The sequence below is a fragment of the Eretmochelys imbricata genome, chromosome 2 (genome assembly GCF_965152235.1).
Source record: "Eretmochelys imbricata isolate rEreImb1 chromosome 2, rEreImb1.hap1, whole genome shotgun sequence".
Lineage (NCBI taxonomy): Eukaryota > Metazoa > Chordata > Testudines > Cheloniidae > Eretmochelys > Eretmochelys imbricata.
The window spans coordinates 48,820,152-48,846,391 of record NC_135573.1 but is presented as its reverse complement, the minus strand read 5'-3'; the positions used below and the strand labels follow the sequence as shown (position 1 = coordinate 48,846,391).

The window sequence follows — 26,240 nt, the reverse complement described above, 5'->3', positions numbered from 1 at the left end:
AGAAGTTGAAATTCCACATGGTCTCCCTGGCTTCCATCATTCCCTCTCTGCATCCAGGGGACTGGTACGTTGCCCTTGACTTGAAGGATGTGTACTTCCACGTGTCCATAATGTTGTCCCACAGACGGTTCCTACGATTCCTGGTCAACAGTACTCACTATCAGTTCATGGTCCTTCCCTTTGGCCTCTCGGTAGCCCCTCGGGTGTTCACCAAGTGCATGGCAGTTGTGGCAGCCTTCCTACAGAAGCAGCAGGTGCAGGTATTCCCATACCCGGATGGCTGGCTAATCAAGGGCCGCTCTCTGACCCAAGTGGAGGACCACGTGAGCCTGCTGCACACAACATTTCTCCAGCGTGGCCTCATCCTGAACATGGCGAAGTCAACCATAATTCCCACTCCAAGAAGGCACCAATGAATTTTATCCTTTGACTCCACTCAGGCCAGGGCCTTTCTTCCAGAATCTCGTTTCCTTGCCATGAGCGCCATCATAGAGGATCTCAAAAGGTTCCCTATGACGACCGCGAGAAATTGCCTAAAACTGCTAGGGCACATGATGGCTCCGTCCCCTTCAGGCGTGGCTAGCCCGAGAATAGAGGCCAAACCAAGACCACTTAGACTGGTCACAATCACTCCTCAGGTCCTTGAGGCCCTCCGGTGGTGGCTCAATCCACGGACAGTCTGTGTGGGAATACCTTTTTCCAACCCTCAGCCCTCGCTATCACTAGTCACAGATGCATTGGCAATGGGATAGGAAGCGCACCTAGGTGGACTCAGGACTCAAGGTCTATAGTCCCAGGCAGAAATTTCACTGAACATCAACGTGAGGGAGCTGCGTGCGGTGCGCCTCACTTGCCAGACATTTCAAACCCATCTCCGGGGCAGGTGTACTCACAGACAATACTGACAGACAATACCACCGCGATGTTCTATATAAACAAACAGGGTAGTGGAAGAAGCCTTCTTCATTGCCCATTTGATATATTTGGAGGCATTGTATCTTTCAGGCTCACAAAACGAACTGGCCGATCACCTCAACAGGTCTTTTCACAGCCACGAGTGGTCTCTCCTCCCGGACATGGCGATCAACATCTTCCAAAGGTTGGGATCTCCCCAGATAGACCTGTTTGTGACACAAAGCAACAGGAAGTGTCAGCAATTGTGCTTTTTCCTGAATCATGGCCTGGGCTTGCTCACAGATGGGCTCCTCTCATGGAACGGGAGCCTGCTGTACGCGTTTCTGCCTTTTCTGCTGGCACATAAGGTCCTCCTCAAGGTTCAATGGGAGAAAGCATCCTTGATCCTCATAGTGCCAATGTGGCCCCATCAGCACTGGTTCACCATGCTGTTAGACCTATTGGTGGACATGCCTGTAGCCATGACTATGGTTCTGGACTTGATCACACAGGACCACGGCCACCTTCAGCATCCCAACCTGGAGTCTCTCCACCTCACAACATGGAAACTCCATGGCTGAACTCGTTAGAGCTCATGTGTTCAGTCCCGATTAGGGAGGTCCTCCTTGGCAGTAGGAAACCCTGCACTCATGCCACTTATCTGGCTAAGTGGAAGAGATTCTCTGTTTGGTCCCTACAAAAGGGCACTCCTCCATTACATTCATTGGTTCCCTTCATCCTAGACTATCGACTTTACCTGCAACAGCAAGGTCTGGCAGTGTCTTCAATCAAGGTGCACCTGGCCACTATTTCATTTTTCCATCCGGGCTCAGCTGGGTGGTCAGTATTTGCTAACGCTATGGTTGACCGCTTCCTCAAGGGGCTAGACAGGCTGTACCATCAGGTACGGCAGCTGATTCCCCCATGGGATCTTAACCTGGTGCTCTCAAGGCTGATGGGCCCGCCCTTCAAGCCCGTAGCAGTGTGCTCTCTACTTTACCTTTCTTGGAAGGTGGCATTTCTAGTGGCTATAACATCGTCCAGGAAGGTGTCTGAGCGCAAGACCCTGACGTCCGAGCCCCCTTACACTGTGTTTTATAAGGATAAGGTACAGTTGTGGCTGCACCCAGCGTTCCTCCAGAAGGTGGTTTCGCAATTTCACACAAATCAGGACATCTTTCTTCCAGTGTTCAGCCCTAAGCTGTATGCTAATGGCAGGGAACGCATGCTCCATTCCCTGGATGTCAGACGGGCTTTAGCTTTTTACGTTGAGCGGACAAAGCCATTTAGAAAGTTGACACAGCTCTTCGTTGCCATTGCTGAGTGAATGAAAGGTCTTCCAGTTTCCCAAAGGATCTCTTCATGGATTACAACCTATATCAAGGTGTGCTACCACCTATGAAAGATACCAGCCCCAGCGTTAACAGCATACTCCGCAAGAGCACAAGCTTCATCTGCAGCATTCCTGGTGCAGGTCCCTATTCAGGACATCTGCAGGGCGGCGACGTGGTTGTCTATTCACACTTTTACATTGCACTACGCCATTACACCTCAGGCTAGAGACAATGCCATGTTTGGCAGAGTGGTCCTGCAGTCTGCAAATCTCTGAACTCCGACCCCTCCTCCAGGGGACTGCTTGGGAGTCACCTACTTGGAATCAACATGAGCAATCACTCGAAGAAGAAAAAACGGTTACCTATCTGTTGTTCTTTGAGACATGTTGCTCATGTCCATTCCAAGACCGACCCGCCTTCCCTTCTGTCAGAATATCCAGCAAGAAGGAACTGAAGAGGCATCAGGTCATCAGGGACCTATATACATGGCCATGAAAGTGCCATTCTGGGAGCTCCACAGCCGATCCGATGGGTACCACTAAAGGAAAAAACCTTCCAACGGCTGTGCATGTGGCGTGCGCACACCTACTTGGAATGGACATGAGCAACACATCTTGAAGAACAACAGTTAGGAAAGGTAGGTAATCGGTTTTTACATTCCTTTACTACAAGTTCTAGCAATAAAACCTTGGTAAACCACTCTTACTTCCTCTCCAGCCACATAAGCTGTTCTTACATTCTGATTGATCCTGGGGCTGGAAAAAAAGCCTTATGTTGTGAGGCTTAAGGAGCTGAAATTATTCAGCTTATTGAAGCTGTAAACATGGTGGACCAGTGATCTGAGATGGTACATGGAGTCCTTTCTCTAGATGTCTGGCTGGTGTGCCTAGCTCACATGCCCAGGGTCATACTGAACACCACATTTGTGGCTGGGAAAGAATTTCCCCCCAGATCAGATTGGCAGGGACTTTGGGGAATGGGGGGAAGAGTTTGCCTTCTTTTGAAGCACAGAATATGATTTTCCTGAAGGGATCATCTGTGCCTATTTCGCCTAATCAACTCCTTGCCATTGCAGTAGCACTGGTGACATCTTGATCTCTCCTGTTGTCTGCTGGTGGCACACAGTTTAGTGTCTAGAAGACTGAAATGCTTTAGTCTAACTAGAGTCTTTGGGTTTTTATAGTGGGATCTGGGTAAAATTTAATGGCCTGTGTGTACAGGAGGTGAGACAAGATGATCTAGTGCTCTCTTCTGGCCTTAAACTCTATGAAACTGTGAATGCAATATACAGCGAGCCTTCAAGTTCATGATGGATTTGTTATTGTGTTTCAGATTCATAATACAGTTGATGCACTTTTCATTGCTCTTTGAAGATATAAGCTAACTATTCTGAAGACAAGGTATCATCATGGCTCATGTCACCCTATATACTCTTTCCCTTGCCTCCTTGATCATGGAAAGTAATGTCACAGCAAAGAAATTTTATTGAAGTTCCACAGTGCAAGAGGCAGGCAACGGCTGCTACCACTTGCACATGACAGAGCTCCCTAGGTTGAGGGTTTGTGGGGACAGGTCATGAGTAGGCCAGAGAAGAAGCCAGGCAGAGATGGAGAATCCACTGTTACACAGGTCTACTATGTAAGGATCCCCAGAGTCTATTTCAGCTATTAGGCTGCAGTAGACTCCATGCAGTGGCTCCTGTGACTTTGTAGGAAGATTCCTCTCCAACCCCCAATGCTTGACCCAGCCACAGTGGTTGGTCTAGACCTGGATTTGCCCCAAGTGAATTCCATATTGACATTGTTATTTTGCTTCTTTGCAGATGGCAAAGCTCCGTAGCCTTTCCATCAATGCTGAGACGGAACCTGCTCGCCCCCTGGTGGATAACTGGCGCCCTCCTCAGCCTCGGCATTTCAGGATGGTGAGAGCCTCGTTCCAATAAAATCTATGCTGAAACTGGGTGTCTTTGCGTGAGGCAATGCCTGCATCCCAAAGCCTAGTTAGCTTTGTGCCCTCTCCTGCTCTTCCTCTGGATGCAGCGCTGCATTTCACAGTCCAAAACTCTGCATAATGAAATGTGATGGGTCCCCTACTCTAATTTTGAGATGTCAAAAATTACTCGAGGCAAATTCGAATCTTAACATGAAAATGTGGAATCTGTGTTTGGATCTCAATAACAACTGTGTTGACTTTAATAGTAGCATTTATATGCTATTTCTAAGGAAGAAAAATGGAATAGTTACTAATGGCTAGAAAAGGCATTTCTCCATTAACCTTATGGTCTTCAGCGCTTGCCTTTTTCCAGACCAAAGAGGTTTCCAATTAACAGAAACAGAGTCATTTGAATTTAAAATGGGCGACATGTGTCAAATTCTGCTGTCAATTGTACTAGCAATCCAGTAGGGAATACCAGGTGTAACTGAGAACAGAGTTTTCTACTTTGTATTCATATAGAAATACGGAGAGTACAAAGACTCATTAAATTTCCATTGATAATTAAGCAAGTTAAGATTTTAATGAACTGAGAGATTAATATTGTACAATTTTATGTTGAAAACTGAAATCAAGTTGTCAAATTCAGGTTATTAAATGTGGGGGAGGAGAGAGTTCCTACTTTAATTATTGTAACAACGGACTTATTCTTGTTAGAATGTCAACATTCATTTTAATGTTAAAGCAACTGAAATGAAATGAATTTCAAGAAATCCCAGGATTTTCTTTAATTTCCTGCATTTGTAGGTCTTATCAGTGGATGAAAGTGAATAGATTCTGTAGAAAACCCTTTAGCATCCTAAGAGTTACTTAGTCCCCATTTTTTCTACTGTACCATTGTCCTTACATATCTGAAGGCCAAATTCTGCTCTCGTATATCTATGCAATTGAGCCTGATGTTGGTGAGATTTGCTTGCAGGTATCTCTGTTGGACTTGTGGTAGCAAAAGCAATAAAAGAGTATTGTATGACTGCACTTGAAGTAATAGCATTTCTGCATTACGCGAACCAACACGAATGAAAGCTCTTTTGTAAGAAATGGTGTTTGGGGTTTTATTTCTAATTTTGGGTGACAGGAAAACGCAACAGACAAAAATACTTGTCAATGTCCTCCTAATACATCTCTGTATACATTAGGGATGGATAAGATTGTAGTACCTAACCCTGGCTGTTTGTACTGCAAGGTACTGGCATGTTTTGTGTGTGTGTGTGACTCCAAGGAAATAGCATCTCTAAAATGAAAAGGAGTACTTATGGCACCTTAGAGACTAACCAATTTATTTGAACCTAAGCTTTCGTGAGCTACAGCTCGCTTCATCGGATGCATACTGTGGAAAGTACAGAAGACGTTTTTATACACACAAACCATGAAAAAATGGGTGATTATCACTACAAAAGGTTTTCTCTCCCCTCACCCCACTCTCCTGCTGGTAATGGCTTATGTAAAGTGATCACTCTCCTTACAATGTGTATGATAATCAAGCTGGGCCATGACCAGCACAAATCCAGGTTTTCTCCCCCTCCCCCAACACCCTTTCCCCAAAAAAAACACTCTCCTGTTGGTAATAGCTTATCTAAAGTGATCACTCTCCTTACAATGTGTATGATAATCAAGGTGGGCCATTTCCAGCACAAATGCAGGTTTTCTCCCCACCCCACCCCACCCCCCCAACACACACACAAACCCACTCTCCTGTTCGTAATAGCTTATCTAAAGTGATGACTCTCCTTACAATGTGTATGATAATCAAGGTGGGCCATTTCCAGCACAAATCCAGGGTTTAACAAGAACGTCTGAGGAAGGGGGAGGGGTAGGAAAAAACAAGGGGAAATAGGTTACCTTGCATAATGACTTAGCCACTCCCAGTCTCTATTCAAGCCTAAGTTAATTCTATCCAATTTGCAAATGAATTCCAATTCAGCAGTCTCTCGCTGGAGTCTGGATTTGAAGTTTTTCTGTTGTAATATCGGAACTTTCATGTCTGTAATCGCGTGACCAGAGAGATTGAAGTGTTCTCCGACTGGTTTATGAATGTTATAATTCTTGACATCTGATTTGTGTCCATTTATTCTTTTACGTAGAGACTGTCCAGTTTGACCAATGTACATGGCAGAGGGGCATTGCTGGCACATGATGGCATATATCACATTGGTAGATGTGCAGGTGAATGAGCCTCTGATAGTGTGGCTGATGTGATTAGGCCCTGTGATGGTGTCCCCTGAATAGATATGTGGGCACAGTTGGCAATGGGCTTTGTTCAAGGATAGGTTCCTGGGTTAGTGGTTCTGTTGTGTGGTATGTGGTTGTTGGTGAGTATTTGCTTCAGGTTGGGGGGCTGTCTGTAGGCAAGGACTGGCCTGTCTCCCAAGATTTGTGAGAGTGTTGGGTCATCCTTCAGGATAGGTTGTAGATCCTTGATAATACGTTGAAGGGGTTTTAGTTGGGGTCTGAAGGTGACGGCTAGTGGCGTTCTGTTATTTTCTTTGTTAGGCCTGTCCTGTAGTAGGTGACTTCTGGGAACTCTTCTGGCTCTGTCAATTAGATAAATTATTACCAACAGGAGAGTGTTTTTTTGGGGTGGGGGGAGTGTTGGGGGGAGGAGAAAACCTGGATTTGTGCTGGTAAGGCCCACCTTGATTATCATACACATTGTAAGGAGAGTGATCACTTTACATAAGCTATTACCAGCAGGAGAGTGGGGTGGGGGGAGAGAAAACCTTCTGTAGTGATAATCACCCATTTTTTCATGGTTTGTGTGTATAAAAACGTCTTCTGTACTTTCCACAATATGCATCTGATGAAGTGAGCTGTACCTCACGAAAGCTTATGCTCAAATAAATTGGTTAGTCTCTAAGGTGCCACAAGTACTCCTTTTCTTTTTGCAAATACAGACTAACACGGCTGTTACTCTGAAACCTGTCATCTGTGAAATATGGTATTTCATCACAGCAACTGCTAATTGGCACTTTCCCCCACTATGATGTCACTTGTGTGTCTCTGCTTCAAGAAAATCCTCATTCCTAATAGCATTTACTTCTCGTTTGATCATATACCATCCTTGATCCTGCCAAAACCCATATATTCAGAAGTATTCTGCTTGAAATTTTCTGAACTGATCTGGCTCATGTCTAATGATGACATTTCACTCTAAATTGCACATGAACTCTAGTTTCCTACAACGAAACGCATGATCGAACTAGATGAGCTGTTGGGTCACTCTGAATTTAACTTTTAGCCTCTGCTTCACCTCCACACGTCACAGCCCACAAGCCTGACTGTTTAAGAATGGCATTAGTAGCTTCTTTTCCCTGAAGACATAGAATAGATATTCAGTCAGTCACAACGAGTCCTGTTGAGGTCTAAAAAATATCAGGTAATAAATTATAAGGAGGCAAAAGTAAAGTCACATAATTGATTCCTGTAAGCCTGGAGAAAAGCCAGCTGGGCCAGTTCCAAATAATTCCCCAATAGGAGCCAATGGGTCTGGAACTTCCCTCTTCAGTGCTAATGCAAAATTCATTTTTCTGTCCTTACACACACATCTGGAGAGGTAATAGATTAATGCAGGATATTTTGTCACATTATTAGCCCAGAATACATCTGTGTATGTGAACGATTCAATATAAAAGCAAGCATTTAACAATGTTGGGTGGGACACAAGAAAGTATTTTAAGAATAACATGAGTCTGTTCTTACTTCATTCGTGATATTGGGGGGGAAAAAGCCCAGTTCTTTAACTCTGAATTTCCTAGTAGCTTGTACGACCACCTTAATAGTATATTTTAAATGTATTATTAAATGTGATACATATCATTCTTTTCTTTCAGGAAGTAATGCTTACGAAGGTTATGAAATGTGTACTATGCATACAGAGTATGCATGTTTCCAAGTTTAATGTCCCAGGACCAGATCACTTCTTTCCTTATTAAAGTCAGTAAAAGAGGGAATCTTCCTTGTTCTTTACCGTGAGGTTGAGTGCAGTGTCTGTTCCTCCCATCCTCCCCTCAATTGCAAGATGATGGCAGAACAGAGATGAGACCTCCAATACCGTTGTAGTCATGGATCTGGTCCCAAACATGAATCATTTGCCATCACAAATCAAGTCTCTCTGTGCGTTTTGTGGTACTGCCAACTCAAAAACTATGAGTCAGACCCCCCAAAATCACAAGAATTGTTTTAAAAGATTATATTGGGGGTGAGGGTTGGCTTGTCTTTTGATTTTTGAACTCCCCCTGCCCATCCCCGGTGAGTGTCAGCGGCAATTTGTGTTGCTCACTCCCACATTTTTTGGGTAAGGTCATTTTGCTGCCTTCCAGTTCAAAGCCCCCCCACCCGACCCAGTTCAGCTTGTCCCTGAACCCCCATCAGTTCATCCCATTGCAGCAAGCCCCCCTCAGTTCAGCCTGTCCCCACCCCCTCAGTTTAGCCCATTTCCCCATCTCCCTCAAAAGGTGGCTCCTATCTCCAGTCAAAACTGGCAACTTGCCCCATGCATCAAAAAGTGTGGCTTCAAATCTACAAATGCCCTTTCACCAAATCTTGTTTGGCTTTCCCTTGAAATATGTGTTAACTACTGATATTAAACAATCTGTTCCACCTTGTATTTAGCTGTGACACTCTCAGTACGTTTCCCAGACCTGAAGACGAGCTCTGTGTAAGCTCGAAAGCTTGTCTCTCTCACCAGCAGAAGTTGGTCCAATAAAAGATATTACCTCACAAACCTTGTCTCTCTAATATCCTGAGACCACCGCAGCTACAACAACACTCGATTCTATACCTGTACATGTGAGAATTGTTTGACTTAGAACAAGTTTTAAAAGAGCACCCTTTTCAGTGTTGTTCAGCTGTGCAGTTTAATATATATGCAAAACACGTATGTAATAGAATCAAATAGGATAGAGCCCAAAGTCTGATGGCTGGTGCCAAAGTGGTTGCACAGGGGGAGAGAGAGAAATTATAAAACTGTGTCCCCACCCGTGATGTTTTCCCAGATTGGCCTGTAGATGGCAGCAAAAGTACAAGAACAAGAGCTAATGCACTGAACCTGCCTTCACTGAACTCTATAGGCAAACTCTCATTGACGTAAGTGATGCAGGATCAGTCACTACATTATCCTGGCGGCAGACAGAACTCCTTGTTTAACAGCAGTGATATTTTATTTCAGCCTGTCATTGGGTTTCCATCTTAAAAAGGCAGGATAGACATTGCATTGGAATCCACAAAAGGGCGGTGAGGACCTGACTTTAGAAAATCAAATAGTTAATTTGACATTGACTATAGTATTTTCCTTCCATAATCTGCATAGTAGCACATGTTGGTTACTATAATGCATTTAAATTTAAGATACACTGTTATTCTTAGCAATGATGCTTGCAAATAGGAAATGTGGAAGTTTCATGTAGAAATATATTGTATATTCTACAGTTTGTTTGGTGTTTTTATTATTTATTATATTACCCAAACAGTATCATCCTGTCAGATGTGCATAATGCTGAACAAAACTCATAGCTCCTGAGTTTGATATCAGTTACCCCAGTGTAAATCAGGAATGATTCCACTGACATCAGAAGGTGAAATCCTGGACCCACTGAAGTTAATGGGAGTTTTGTCACTAACCTCATTACGTGGGGCCAGGATGTCACCCAGGAGCCATAAAACTTCTGTAAGTGAAGTTGGAATCAGCTCCATAGTTTAGAGAAACGAAAATCTAAATTGCATTGGTAGAACTGAACAATGAAATTCTGTGAGATGAGGGATGTGGGGCAGCTGGAGATTTAACTTTGATGTCTCAACCCTGGTCAACAGAAAGAGTTAACCCATAACTGTACGAGGCCAGTATATTTTCTGCTGCAAAGGCTGAAAAGCCAAATAAAAATAACCATTCAGTGGTCTATAGAAGGGCTTTGCACACCGAGCTATGCTGAGCTTCCACAGCTTGGTGGCTATATGGTACACAGTACATTTTGCTGTATTTTGATGCTTTAAAAAATGCAAAGGAATTGGGTCCACCTGTGTCATAATAACCTGCATTCCTCTGAACCTGCTTAGGCCCAAATGTGGCATAAGGAATCAAGATGAAGCCTGAAATGGTGTAGGAATCACTTCTTTAAGACAAACAATATTTACTATAACCTTGGTGTCCTGACTCAGTTTATCAGCTCTCAGTAATAAAAGTGAATCAACACCCAATTTGCACGTAATGGATTAACCTAAATTTGGTCTAAACTGAAGGAAGTCCCTGCTAACGAGGTGAGAAGTATATTCACCCCACAGTTGCTCACTGGGAACCGCTTCACTAATATTCAAAATAATCAGAGAGCTTGTCCTCGTGTTACCTCAGTGCAGCCAGTGGGAAAATGTTCCACTGCTTGTTTCACTCAATAGTGTCTCTCAGGCAGAAAGAATCTGAGAGAAGGTTATATTGCAGCCTAAGGTTGTTTGAGTGGCTGTTGTTTTCATGTCATGAGAAAAATACTGCTGCATGGCTGTAAAACTTCAGGGTGGGGGCTGTGTACATATTCTCCTTCATTGTATTTAATGTATATTTTTGTATAATATGATGATTTATTTGATCAGTTTTGCAGCCCCACTCTCTTTTACCCTCCCCACCATGCATACATTCTTTCTGCTTCACTATGATGGGGTGATCGTCCTCTAACGTTGATTTTTCCTGTCCTTGTCTAAGCAGGAGCCAAACCCTCCACTGATTTATACCAGTCACTTCTTTGGGCCAGATTCTGATCAGAACATTGTAAATCCAGGGTGACCCAGTTTAATTTAGAGCAACACAATTGATTTGATTGTGCTCTCCCTAGTAGTGGATTAAGCCGTGGATTCAGGCCCTGACCTGGGAAGAGGCACATGGACCATGATGATTAGGTCCAAGGATAAATGGTGGGGTCAGTGTACATCAGAGAGGGAAGCAGGCGGTAGCATTGTCAGAGCAATGAGTCAGGAGTGCCAGGAGCATTTTAAGAAGGGGGATGGAGTTCTTTGGTTTGCTGAGGAGACAACTGACTGAATTAGATCCAAGGCCCATTTAGTTTTAATCCACCACAGCTCTCACTTACACTGGATTTACACCAGAGTGTTTCCATTGGGTTTGAGTCCATCTTCCTTACACTAGTTTTACACCAGTATAAGTTCACTGATTTTGTCAGTTACTCCTGATTTACACTGACATAAAGGAGAAAAGAATAAGGTGCAGTCTTTAAAAACTATAATTTTAAAGGGTTTGTTTACCTGACTGGGGATGTCTAAACTTGGGCATAATGGAATTGAAAGCATGATTGGCTCTTGGGAAGAGTGAATTTATTTGCTTTTCCTGCCTTATTGAAAGAGCATCTCACTTTAAAGGAGGGAGTTTAGAAGCCAGCAGGTGTTTGTGCCTCATTTCTCCCTTTACATTTTAAAAATCCCTTCCCAGCTTCAAAAACGCTTCTGTTAATGACGATGTAAAACAGCTGGGAAGTTATGATGAGAAGCAAAGCCAAGAGTGTTAAAAGAAAAAAGCACAAGCTGATGTTAATCAGGGGTTTATCAGATCCTAGGACAGGGCATCTGAGAAATCTTAAATAGAAAAAGTTTGTGATTAGAGGGAGAATATTGAGACAAAGTGGCAGAGTCCTGTGGCACCTTACAGACTAACAGATGTATTGGAGCATAAGCTTTCGTGGGTGAACACCCACTTTGTCAGATGCATCTGATGAAGTGGGTATTCACCCACGAAAGCTCATGCTCCAATACATCTGTTAGTCTGTAAGGTGCCACAGGACTCTTTGCCACTTTTACAGATCCAGATAAACACAGCTACCCCTCTGAATATTGAGACAAAGGGGCTGTAGGTATTATCCACTCCTTGGGGTGGGGGTATTTCCTAAGGGAGGAAGACAATAATTGCCTTCAGGGAGAATTCAGAGAAGTGACTTGATTCCTTGCAGGAAGAGCTATGTCTGCTAGATTGTAGTGCGAAGAGAGAACATAGGGCATGAAATCCAGAAAGCCTGGGCTGATAAACTGATGGACCTGGAAATGACAATGAGACCTAGACAGAAACCAACAGGCTGCAGGAAAGTCTTTGTTACTTTGAGGAAACTGGGCTTCAGAAAGACTTGACTTCGGGTATCCAAAGCATAGGAGCAGGAGACCTACAGAGAGAGACATGATTTGGGAGAGCATGTGATTAGGAACTGTGAGAGAATTTGAAGCTAGTTTATGGTTAGTAGGATAAATCCTAGAAAGTGCTGGTCACTCAGAAATGAACAGGATTATAGTTTGGAGCTAGAAATAAGATGTAAAATCTAATGTGTGAATGTTGCTACCTTAATCATCTGTACCTATTTTGTTAATGATTATATCTAACTGACCTAGTTGAGTCCAACGGAATAGAAATAATACCACCTCTATACAAATAGTAATATAAAAAAAGTGTTGACAGATAGATACTCTGTCAACACCGTGATGTTCCAACCTCAGATGTTAAATCTGTCTCTGCTATTAGAAGTATTATAACCAATGTTTCGTTTGTTACAGAGCCAAATCCTACACACCCAATAAAGTTTATTTATAAAAGGATTAACAGTAAAAGATACTTTGTCTTCTTGTGTTTGCTTTCATTAAGGACTGTTGATCCCTCCTTAATTAGGTTAGTGAAATCATGTTCTACTTGTGCAATATAAACTCTTCTTCATATAATGCTGAAGCTTAGATAAAAGACAATTTAGTATTTATGTAGGATTGATGTTTGTGAGATAATGCACCCCTGTATTCACACCCTACACACCATTGTAATAATCTTTGTAGAAAATATGCCTTGTGAGGTAGCATTTGAAACTAATAACTCACTGATTAGTAATATGATGAAATGTGTGTAGCAACATTATATAAAGTTACGAGTTCCTTCTCAATGATGCTGATAGCACATGTTCAAACCCAAAGAGCCCGATTAGGTAGGATTGGTCAAACAGGTTCTAAACAAAGCAATGTGTGTTTACTTCAATTTACATATAAATTGTAAACAGAGTTCTCAGATGGAGAGGACAGGTGACAAGGAAAACCTACATTTCAGCAAACAGAGGTGAGAAGAAAACGTGCATCCTCTTTCACCCCCAGACACCATGTCACCTTGTTTACTTTTTGAATGAACTTTCGCTAATAGTGACCCTAGTAAAATGCATTTCAAAGGGGAACTGAACTATAAAAGTGAGGGGCAAAAACATCCCAAGTTATCTCCCCCTATCCATCTCTCTCTTTTCCACCTAAGAAGACAAAAGAAAGCCTATTGACTTTGAGAACAGATCCTGTCCTAAAACTTGGTCAGCAATGATACTGGGAACCTGTGGTAAATGACTTCACCTTGAACCAAGTCCACTTTGTTAAATTTAGAAAGCTTTTTATCCTTATCTCTCTTGTAACCATTTCTGACTTTAGTGTCTTATATTTGTACTCACTTAAAACATATCTCCTTGTAGTTAAATCAACTTGTTTTATTATTTAATTAAAACTAACCCAGTGTTGTAAATTTTTTGGGTAATTCCATTTAAAGTAGCAGCCTGTTGTATATTGATCCCCTTAGAGGGGCAACAGACTTGATTTATCTGGGCTGCCCAGGAGAGGGCTGGACAATGAAGAACACACATTCTCGGGGGCGGGGAGAATCCAGGACTCGGAGTGTGTTGGGGTCAGCGAGGCTGTAACTGGTGTAACTGTAACCACCAGTAACCGAGGCTGGTGGAAGCCAGAACGTGGCAAGTGTTTGGTGACAGGCAGCTGGGGTCAGAGCTGCAGGACCAGGGCTGTAAGTATACACAGATACTCCGGGTGTGACCTGCATGCTGTTTGGCTGCTTGTGAGGAGCCCAGGTTGGGCGTTACAGCAGCAAAGCACTGTGAGACTCCCCAGATTGCTTGGCAAGGGGTGACACAGCCACTCACTGGTCTGGATTGTACCCTGGATGCCATAATGCTATCACAGAACCAGTCAAATGCTGTATTTAGAACAGGTCTAGCACCTAGGCAGTGATGAGGCAAGTGTCCCTGCAGTCTGCTGTCTCAGTCTTGACCAAGCACAATGCTGAGGTGGTAAATTAGGCTCCATGCACAGTTCAGTGATTGGCTCTCCTGCTAGCTAAGATGCCAGTTGTGCTTAGGTGAACATGTGATCACTAAGAACAGGACTAAGATCAACTCATCAAATGATAACATATTTCAGTCTCTACTCGTCTGAGCTAGATTTTTAACCAGTGCCCTAGAGGGGTTGGGGAAAATATCTCATTACTGAGCTAACTGATCTCACTGCTTTAGCTCCTGCCAAGACACAGCTATAGTCCTGTGGTATAAAGGGGATTAAAGAAGATGCTACCTGATGTTGTCCTAAAAGTGGAGACAGATGATACTTTAAGAGAAGCTTTTGCTAAGGTAAGCAGAGAAGACCATTTCTCAAAGAGTTTGTTAGTAAAAAGCACAGAGAAATAATTAAAGTTACATGGTGATCTAACAGAAAGTTCAAAGTTTTAGTCTTGAATCTCATTTTAAATTTAGATCTACAACTTTACAGTTTTAGATCTTGATTTAAAATGTATACAGCACTATTCAGGTCTTGGAATGCGACAATCTTAATGCATCTTTTCTCTTGCATAATATTAAACTTATGAACTCAACATGTTGTAGATTAATTATTATTTATTTTTATTTGTTAAACACTGGTAATGTGTTCATTGTTGAACCAAAGTGAATATAATCTCTAGCTAGAGCAGCTTGGGATTTCAGTAGTAACCTAGAAAGAAGTAGTTCGGAAGTAAGTCTTGGAATTGTACAGTGAGCCCTGGATGACATACAACTTATTTCCAAGAACAGTGTCAGTTACATTTCCTTGTTGATGCTATTCTTGTTATTATTAATAATAATAATTACTAACAATAATGATGTTTATTATGGTAGTGCCTAAAGGTCAACTAACAATGTGTGCTAGTTATGGTAAAAACATAGGGTAGCAGACAGTCCCTACCCAGAAGAGTTTAGTCTTAATAGACAAAACAGACTGAGGATGGGGGAAAGCGCAGAACATATAAGCAGCATGAACAAAGTCCTGGTGGCAAACATAATGTTACTGCTGTAATAGTTTATTTATTTATTGTTGGGTTGGTTGGTCTACTTAGGTGGGGGTAAGCTAAATGGAAAGAGAAGGGAGACAGGGCAGGAGGAAAGAAAGTAACAGGGAGAGGTACAGAAGGAAGCTGAGGTGAAAAGACTGTAGTGAACCCACCTGTTTAAGTCGCGTACTAATATTATAGTGACTCAATCTCCACAGAGGACCGCAGTTATCTGACATTCTGAATTCAATATGAGTTCCATTCACATAAGCAGTGCAGGTCTCAAGATCTGCTGTGGGAAGCAGCTTGTATCCTGAACTGTCCATTATAGAAGAAAGTTAAGAACTTAAAGAACAAAGTAATTTTCTGAATGCTCTGATCCAGAATGGGTGGCAGCTGTACATGATTTAGCTACGTTTGTTATCTGGCATTGCAAACAATTTGGTGCATAATGTACAGCTATTTCTCCATTTTGCAGGACTTCTTGCAATGATCTGTGTTCTCAGATCAGTTACATTTATAAATCCTGAGATAATAGTAATCCTTTCAGAATCCTTAAGAGGATTGAGGGCTATTAATACTTACTAAATAGCCATTCTTTGAGCTCCACATGTGAGAAATGTCATAGAACACCACATAATAGATGAAAATAATAGATGTGTCTGAACCAAAAATCTGGATCAAAAAAGCTCTGGGTGATATTGGGGGAATGCCAAAATCTGGTATCTAGATACTACAGTGATGGATGTATTAGAAGTATACAGATTAGATCAGGTTATCTTTAGATTCAGACTTAGATTTAGATTAGATTCAATTAGATCAAATCAGATCAACCCAGCTCTAGCACTATCTATGAAGTGCCAAATCCTCAGCCCCACTCTGGTCATATTGCATAGGATTGTGTTTTCCAAACAGTGGGGAATACCCCCATGGTGGGAGGGTCACAGATAGATTTCTCACTTGTTCTTCAGAGTTCAAGCTTTCATTTTTTAAAAGTAAGTCTTTATCTGTTATTGTTGTAAAGAAAACCTTGAAAACATAGAAAAAGTATAACAAATGCTGTGTGATGTCTGCCTGAGTTTGCAGAGAGCCTGAAACAATAGCGAACTATCCCATTCATTTAAATGTGTGATATTGACTTAGGTACCAATGATGCTATTTTAATAATGTTGATGTTTAGTTGTTTCAGTGTTCATCAAACCATTTGAGCAAGTAGAACATATATTATGAAGATCTGCAGCAGTTTTCTGCAGTGGAAGAGGATGTGAAGGACTGGGGTAGAGAGGAGTGGAGTGGAGCAGTAGGCCTTTAATATCACCTGATGAGACTGTAAAGGAGGCAGCATTTAATTGGTTTAATTTTCCTCAAAGGGGACTCAGCTTTCAAAAGTATTGGAAAAACTGGCATAGGCAAGGCAGAAAGCTGACACTGATAGCTCTAAACCTTGTCTCCTGCTACCCCACCAGCAGCCTCCCAGTGTAGAGGACATTCTGGAGATATATTAAGGCACAAATGGGAGTTGCTGGAGCAACTTTTGCTCCAGAAATCCTGGGCTGACAGAATGGCCCCTAGGGAGCCATTGCAGATGGCATAGGTTAGAGCAACCCCGAGACTGCTCTAATTTATGTCAGGAGTTGAACAAGAAATCAGCTGCCCCCAAGGTTAGGGAATCACAAAAGTGGCATAAATCATCTTTGTCTCCATCTGTCAGGGTCTCCACTAAGTATTTGGCCAGACCTAAAGATCTGGTCCTATAGTTTTCTTAGAATCCAGATAGTGAGGAAAAAGTTTGTGGACTGGATAGCAATTGTGGAGCTAAACTATTTGAAAGTGTTTGTGTTCTGAGTCTTTTGTGCAATTACTTTAAAGAGGCATCACAAATTTAGGTTTAAAACTTTGGCTATGTAAATATAAAGTGTTAACCAAATCAAACATCAGTAGACAAGCTTCCTTTTAAAAACGTCGGTCGACTCAATTTATTTTTTAACCAACACGTCCGTGCAAATACTGAAACTGAAACATCCTGCTCAGCAGGAGACTGAGAAAGTGACACGGATGAGCCTATTTTCACTGTCCAGGCTGAATGCAGCACAAAAAGGGAAACCAACAGTGTAACATGGAAAATTAAATTCACTTGGCAAATTAAAAAGTGACCGGTGGGGAGGAGGCAAAGGTGGTGGTGGGGAATCTAAACAAAAACAGGAAAGTAACCCTGACATGCTTAACTCCACCATCCAAGCACGCTGATTATTGTTGCCTTCCATCCCCTTATATGGATTGTATTCTCTTTGGGGCAGGCACCTTGTCTTCTGTTCTGTGTATAATGCACCAAACACAATGCTGACACTAGGCAAATAATAAAGATACAATGTTGCCTAGGAATGAGAGATAGCAAACAGCAAAAATAGGAGAGAGACAGAGACAGTGACAGTGGCAGATTAGTCCCTAAAAAGTGACTGACGATCACTTTATTGTTATGGCCTGTGCCTCTATTATTTTTCTTGAAAAGCTGAGGTGACTAGTCCAATAATTCAGTCTCTTCAAGGATTTGTTGGGAATGAGGAAGCTGTCACGCAGTAGCAATCTAACAGCAGATATGAGAAAATAGACCTCACAATTCCTATAATAATTATACTACTAGGCAGGAGGCTAAACAGACTAATCAATAGGGGTTCTGTGAGAAGGCAGCTTAGATTACTTGCCTGGGGGGACATGAAATGAAGAACAGTTTGCATGAGTGGAGACTGCAATTCTTTTGCCAATCTATGTAGAGATGTGAGTAGAGCTTTATACAACGTTGCTAAAAATCACCTGAGTTTGGGCCTCCTTACAGACTCAAAACCCAGCCCAGGTTTAGTAAAAAGTTCACAACCCTTTCATGTGAACCTGGACTGATTTATAGATAAGCCTGAGTGTGCTGCTGTATGATTGAATATGACCATTTATATCATTGATATTACCACTGTTACATAATTGCAACAAATCTTGTACAAAGCATATCATGTACGGTATCAATAGAAAAGTTATGAATTGCTAAGTATGATTAGTCTGTTTACATGCATGTATCATCTTTGTATCTGAAGTTATGAATATTGGCTATGTACTGGTATGTAAATTCTATTGTGTTAACACGTGTTTTAGTCCTAACACCCGCCCCCACAATAGAATTTACATTAGGGGCAGAGAGCTGTGTACTGATGGCCTATTGAGGACATTCAGCTCACAATGGGGCATTGAAGAAATTCATCACACTCAATAAACCTTTCCTGTGGACACCTCAGAAAGAATATGGGCATAGACTGCCTCTGTGAGTCAGCAAACCATGTAAGGACATGTGATATGCTCATGGGACCCTAGACTCCACCTTGGGCCACTAATTTTCCATGCACCTGGGCTGTGGGCTTTGTCTTAGACAGTAACATTCCATGCACATGGCAGAGGATATAAAAAGGCACTTGAGACATTTCTGTTTTTGCTTCATTTTCTGCTTCATTTCTCTGGGCTGGATTTCTAACAAGGAAGCTCTGAACAAGGACTGATGGCCCCCAATCTCTTTGGGTAATTCCAGAGAGACTTTTGCAAGCTAGTAGTTTATTCCATCACTGCTTCAAACCTAATATAAGGACTTTACAATCACTTGGATGTCCATGATCTATTAACCATTTATAAATCTCTTCTTCTTTTCTTTTATTATTAAACCTTTAGTTTTTGGTTACTAAAGGATTGGTATCAGCATGATTACTGGGTAAGATCCGTTTTATATATTGACCTGGTTAAGTGGCTGGTCCCTTGGGATTAGAAGGACCCTATAACTGATTAAACTGGTTTTCAGTAACCACTCATCATAAAGCCCAGTGTCTGGGTGGAGAACCAAGGGCTGAAATGCCTTAACTTCTTGTTAACCAGTGTGGTGATACAGTTCACTTTTGTTACTGGCTTGGTATAATCTAATGATAGAATAATCACCAGTTTGGGATGAGTCTTCCCTATTTCTCACAGTCTGTCTTGAATTTGGCATCCTCGGCTGTGGCCTGCTGAAGTCTGGTGGCACCGAGTTGTAAAGCTTGGACCCATATCTGTCTCCAAGGTTCCCCAAAGTTTATGGTTCAGATCAGGCATTGTGGTCTGAATGAAAATTATGTGATAAGTGTGGTTGGTTTCCCATGGGCTTGATACAAAGCCAAATGAAGCTTGGCCATTTGGACTGAGTTTTGCCTTGAGATTTTGAACTCACAACTCAGAGTGAAACTTAGGTGGGAAACAAACAGTGAATTAAAGATTTATAGTCTCATGAAGTGACACCATCAAGGTTTGCACACCCAATCATTAGTGCTCCTTAAGAGTGAAATTCACCCCCTCCACTGCATGAGGTTTTATGCATGGAACTCCACAGGAGTAGTTGGGAATAGAAATCAACTCCTGACCTATGGGCAAGTCCTGGAGCTGCAATGGCTCCATGGCACTATGTCAGCATGTACTCATTGCAAGCCCCTCTGAACCTGGAGGCTCTGCTCTGCGTTCTAGAACTCATGTTCCTGGTCTTGACCTACCCCAGTGGTCTCTTCTATGCCAGTCTATTCAAAGCTGTTATAGATTGCCTCTACATGACAAATAAGGGGTGTAGCTCCCCCCTGTGCACCCTCTCTATCTGCACTCCCTCCCCTTAAAGCCTCACCTCTGGGATTTAATATCTCATATAATGTTGAACCTATATATTTAATTTCACCCTCAATGCCTGTATTTGAAGCATTCAGGAAACAAAGCAGAGTTTGTCACTATTCTTCTTATTAGCAATATCTGATCATATTGAATTTTGTAATTCATGGACATGTACCTCAAGGTGCATTTTGATAAACTGGAAGGATAAACAACCTTACTACTTTGGTACTTCCAGTCTCTTTAGCGAAACTCAATCATAGCTAGCTAGTGGCAAAACAAAGTGTTGTTAGTTGTAAATGGCCCTAAGGAAAAGAATAAACTTTGTTTTACTGAACTGGAGGTGATGTAGTTAATCTACTCCAAGCACAGCAGATGGCATGAATAAATTGTTCTTTGAACTCAATGGAAATATTCACCTGCATAAATTTACTCATGTGGAAGAACCATTTGCTTGATTAGGATTAATAATAAGGAATATGCTCTCACTTGTCAAGTTGTCTTTTTAAGACTTCCATTCTGCTGTTCTGTACCATAGCATTCAGATTAGCTCTCCCCATTTTCCCCACTTTTTTTATTCTGAACACTTTTTAAAAATGTATTGGTCTCTTTTTTGGCTGTTGTGTTTCTTGCATGATGTTGGTTGAATGAATTGATTCTAGCATGTGATTTTTTAAGGATAAGATTCAAACCTTCTTTGGATTTTTGTGTATGTCTTGCTGTTATTCTTACCTGTGCTGTTATCATTTCAGAGCTCTTAAATTAAGAAGGATGGGTGGGGTTCATAGCTGGATTGCAAACCTCAAAGGAACATTTAGACACTTCTTGAAATGTTACTGGTTGGTGAAGACAATGGTTCTCTATCTTCTGAACCAGGGCTGAACCAATGTCTTAGGAAGGGACAGTTTTCAGCTGGGATGTAACTCCTAGGTCCAGATCATTTATGGCATTAAAGATCTTATAATGTTTCTTATAAGAGTATGGGCATTAACCCTATTTTCCTAATCAAATTTCAGCTCAGATAATTATATTCTACCTACCTAAATTCCCCCTGCAATTTTAGCTAGGAAAAGAGACAGTGTTACTATTATTGATTGCGTTCAGTACATAATGTCCAGGTGATGTCATTAATTTATTTTTAACATAATAGATTACTTAAATAATACTTTGCTTCATTTTTGTCCTAAAAATATCCAAGAGACAGCCAAAACACAGCCAGGATGGAAATGATCCATACTTATTCCTTTCCCACCTCACTTAGTTTGTCAATGATTGTAAGTACTCTAGTACTGCGTGTTTTTTGTTGTTCTTTTTACAGTCCAGGTCTCAAGCCTGCTCGCACTAAAACCAATGGCAAAAATTCTCTTGACTTTGATAGGGATAGGAGCAAACACTAAATGCAGAGGGAAAAACACTGGATGTTATCAGATTGGATTGGTGGAAATACACTCAGAACCAGCCTGGCTCAGATGCAATCATTATAAATACACCCAATAAATGAAAGCATATCTAACTGAACTCCCCAAATTGCTTTTGCTTTATTATAAATGTTGAACACTCCAGTAGTACCATAATCATGCCTGGTGGTTTACAGAAGTACTTTCAGTCTAGGACCCCCATCCAGCTCCCATTGTAGTCAATTTCAAAATTTCCACTGACTTCACTGGGAGTACAAACAGTGCCTTACAGGAGACAAACACAAACCCAGGTGAACAAAGGTACAACAAATGAAGACACTATAATTAATATAATGGTGCAGATCAAGCTTCTGAATCTGGACCAGATCCCCAGGCAGACTTGTGGATCTGACCCAAGTGCAGAAGCCTGATTTGCAATATAGTCCAGGCCAGCTGTGCTCTGTGTCACCTTACTGCTCCTCTGATCCTGGGACCAACCCTGGAGCAAGTTAGAGCTGCCTAATGGCTGCTCTAAATTATACCAGCAGGATTGATCCATTCTGGCTATAATTACTCCTGCCATTAGCAATGCCCCAAACCTCTCCTTTATGATGTGGTGTAGGGGAGAAGGTGGAGTGGCGTACAGCCTATGTCAGGGAAATTCCCCACTGGACAGAAAGCTGACAACCCAGGCCTTTTAAAAAGTCTAGCTATTTTCTCACTGTCTGTCTCCAACTCCAAAGGGAGCTGAGTATTTCCTCAGATTTCATGCCCAGATGTGACAGAAGGATCCAGAAGTTTAAAAATAAAGCTTTGAAGAACTGGACACTTGTGAAACTAAAGACATGCAAAGTAAAATTCATCCCGGTGCAGAGGACCAGCAGCAAGGCCTATGCAGCCCATACATCTTCAAAATAGGGCTTAAATGAGAAGTAAGGGATGCAGAAGCCTTGTGCTGGCTCTTGACACAGGAGTGAATTTCACCTGCTGTGGGAGAACAGTTTGCTCCTACTGTAGCCATGTGAGGTTCATGAGGCTTGTATTTGTATTGATGCAATCAAACTCAACAACACTTACTGACAAAATCCTTAGGCCCAATATAATCCAAAGAAATGGAGGGAAAAACATGCATAGACAAACACATCTAGTTACATAACTTACCTACAACCTTCATTACAATAGCTGGGGGCTGTTCTACTAAAAAGAACAAATGTATGTTATAATTTTTGCACACTTTTGCCAGCAATGACAAAAATGGAGAAATCTGCTCACACCGATGCTATTTTAATTCCAAAGCCTATTGCAATTTCTACTGGAAACATTAAGGTAGGAGCTGTGAGTAATCACATGGCTACATTCCTTTCCTGTCTAATCTACTGACTTACATTGCCTCCATTCCGCATAGTATCTGAGAACCTAATGCACACTCTACAGATGCAAGTAGGCCTTATGCATGTGCATCTCTCTACTGACGTCAATAGAATTACTGATGAGTGAAATTCACTGGACCCACCTAGAGCCTAAGAATTCAAGCTTTATGCAGCTGGAGTACAGGTCAATTGGGGATACAGAACCCACACCCAGACCCCTCAAAGCAGAGCCAGTGGGCTAGTCATGATTGGAGTAGCCACTACACGAGGGGGGTCACAATCGTGCAAGATGATGTAGAGGCACTCTGATGCTTTACTTTGTAAGGTCTCAAGAAACTCTCAAGAAACTCCCTGAAAAAGCACAAGAACAAATCCGGACAGACACACCCCTAGAATCCCTACCAGGGGTACTCTATCGGCTACCCAAGATCCATAAACCTGAAAATCCTGGACGCCCCATCATCTCAGCCATTGGCACTCTGACAGCAGGATTGTCTGGCAATGTAGACTCCCTCCTCAGGCCCTACGCTACCAGCACTCCCCGCTATCTTAGAGACACCAATGACTTCCTGAGGAAACTACAATCCATCGGTGACCTTCCTGAAAACACCATCCTGGCCACTATGGATGTAGAAGCCCTCTACACCAACATTCCACACAAAAATGGACTACAAGCCGTCAGGAACAGTATCCCAGATAATGTCACTGCAAACCTGGTGGCTGAACTTTGTGACTTTGTCCTCGCCCATAACTATTTCACATTTGGGGACAATGTATACCTTCAAATCAGCGGCACTGCTATGGGTACTTGCATGGCCCCACAGTATGCCAACATTTTTATGGCTGATTTAGAACAATGCTTCCTCAGCTCTCGTCCCCTAATGCCCCTACTCTACTTGCGCTACATTGATGACATCTTCATCATCTGGACCCATGGAAAAGAAGCCCTTGAGGAATTCCACCATGATTTCAACAATTTCCATCCCAACATCAACTTTAGCCTGGTCCAGTCCACACTAGAGATCCACTTCCTGGACGCTACAGTGCTAATAAGCAATGGTCACATAAACACCATCCTATACCGGAAACCTAATGACCGCTATGCTTACCTACATGCCTCCAGCTTTCATCCAAACCACACCACATGATCCATTGTCTACAGCCAAACTCTACGATACAACCGCATTTGCTCCAACCCCTCAGACAGAGACAAACACCTACACGATCTCTATCAAGAATTCTTACAACTACAATACCCACCTGCTGAAGTGAAGAAACAGATTGACAAAGCCAGAAGAGTAACCAGAAGTTACCTACTACAGGACAGGCCCAACAAAGAAAAAAACAGAAAGCCACTAGCCATCACCTTTAGCCCCCAACTAAAACCTGTCCAACGCATCATCAAGGATCTACAACCTATCCTGAAGGACGACCCATCACTCTCACAGATCTTGGGAGACAGGCCAGTCCTTGCTTACAGACAGCCCCCCAACCTGAAGCAAATACTCACCAGCAACCACACACCACACAGCAAAAACACTAACCCAGGAACCTATCCTTGCAACAAAGCCCGTTGCCAACTGTGTCCACATATCTATTCAGAGGACACCATCATAGGGCCTAATCACATCAGCCACACTATCAGAGGCTCGTTCACCTGCACCTCTACCAATGTGATATATGCCATCTTGTGCCAGCAATGCCCCTCTGCCATGTACATTGGCCAAACTGGACAGTCTCTACGTAAAAAAATAAAGGGACACAAATCACACATCAAGAATTATAACATTCAAAAACCAGTCGGAGAACACTTCAATCTCTTTGGTCACTTGATTACAGACCTAAAAGTGGCAATTCTTCAACAAAAAAACTTCAAAAACAGACTCCAAAGAGACTGCTGAATTGGAATTAATTTGCAAACTGGATACAATTAACTTAGGCTTGAATAAAGACTGGGAGTGGATGTGTCATTACACAAAGTAAAACTATTTCCCCATGTTTATTCCCCCAACCCCCCACTGTTCCTCACGCTTTCTTGTCAACTGCTGGAAATGGCCCACCTTGATTATCACTACAAAAGGTTCCCCCCCACCATTCCCCACTCTCCTGCTGGTAATAGCTCACCTTACCTGATCACTCTTGTTACAGTGTGTTTGGTAACACCCATTGATTCATGTTCTCTCTGTATATAAAATCTCCCCACTGTATTTTCCACTACATGCATCCGATGAAGTGAGCTGTAGCTCACGAAAGCTTATGCTCAAATAAATTTGTTAGTCTCTAAGGTGCCACAAGTACTCCTTTTCTTTTTGCGGATACAAACTAACACGGCTGCTACTCTGAAATTTGTAAGGAATGTGGATCCTGTGTGTGTGTGTGTGCACATACATGATATAAGGTAGCAATAACCATCTGATAAATTGCAGAACCAGATGATAAAGGAAATAATAAATCCTAGTCCCCTGGTACTGCTACTGACTGACTCATTTCATTTGCCCTGGTAGGACTGCCAAGCAGATCCTTGAGGAAGCCTGCCTGCCATGCCCAACATTATAGTGCCTGAGCTGGTACTTGTTCTGGATGTGGAACTCCCTTTGAAATCAATGGAAGCTTTCATGTGAAAAGATGGCAGGATCAGGAGCCAGTATCTTTTTCAACTCTGAGTAATGAAAGCAGCCATATGAAATATCTAGACATCCTAGTCCTGGCTTGTGCAGCAAGCCCACAACATAAAGTGAATGCCTTTCTGGGTTTTTTTGAATGGTTGGTGCACGTTTGTTTGTGTGTGTCTGTATATCTGGTGTCCACGTCTAAATATGTATGTTTGTTTGAGAGAGTGTCAATATTAATGGAGAGAAAAAATACTAGATCACAAAAAGTGATTTCTAAAAAAATTAAAAGGGCTATAATGAAGAAGTGTGGGATTTCCCAGTGGATTTCTGCCCTCCAAATTTCCATTTGTAGTGTACATAACATACATTACAGCCACTTCCAAATTACCGCTTTGCTTTCCCATTTCTGCTTTGGGGGTCTCTACTTCTACTTAAATGGAATCAGACAAGTGTGAAAGAACATGCATACTTTGTTAATCAGTAATAATCTTTCAAGTATTTTCTGATAATCCTCCAAGAAGCCTAAGAAATGTCTTTATTTCTTCCAAGCAATTTCCTAGCTGGTTCATTTTGCTGTTAGTAACAGTAATATGCATACACTCATCCCCTTTTACACAGAAAGACTTCATGGGACAAATTTTATTAGGTTCAATATACTGTAAATCATTTCATTCTTGTGTTGTTGTTATTCCACGGTGGAATAATGTAATATTGTTATAACTGAGTAACTCTGGGGTTCTCAAACTGGGTGTTGCGACCCCACAGGGGGTCGCAAGGTTATTACGTGGGGGGAGGGAGGTTGCAAGCTGTCAGCCTCCACCCCAAACCCTGCTTCACCTCCAGCATTTATGATAGGGCTAAATATAAAAAAGTGTTTTAATTTATAAGGGGGTCGC

General features: G+C 42.1%; 1 protein-coding gene across 2 annotated transcripts in view; it reads left to right on the top strand.

Moving 5' to 3' along the window:
- Window positions 1–8,164, top strand: part of LOC144261010 (carbonic anhydrase 3-like) — a 35,383-nt gene extending 27,219 nt beyond the window's left edge. Inside the window, exons 7-8 of one of the 2 annotated variants that reach the window (XM_077810063.1) lie at window positions 4,051–4,149; window positions 8,048–8,164. In XM_077810063.1, the coding sequence (XP_077666189.1) occupies window positions 4,051–4,149; window positions 8,048–8,149 (201 nt within the window). In that variant the 3' untranslated portion in view covers window positions 8,150–8,164. Of the gene's footprint in view, window positions 1–3,560; window positions 3,629–4,050; window positions 4,150–8,047 lie in introns of those variants that run through there. The other variant, XM_077810065.1, reaches the window with a different exon arrangement.
- The last annotated feature ends 18,076 nt before the right edge of the window (window positions 8,165–26,240 follow it).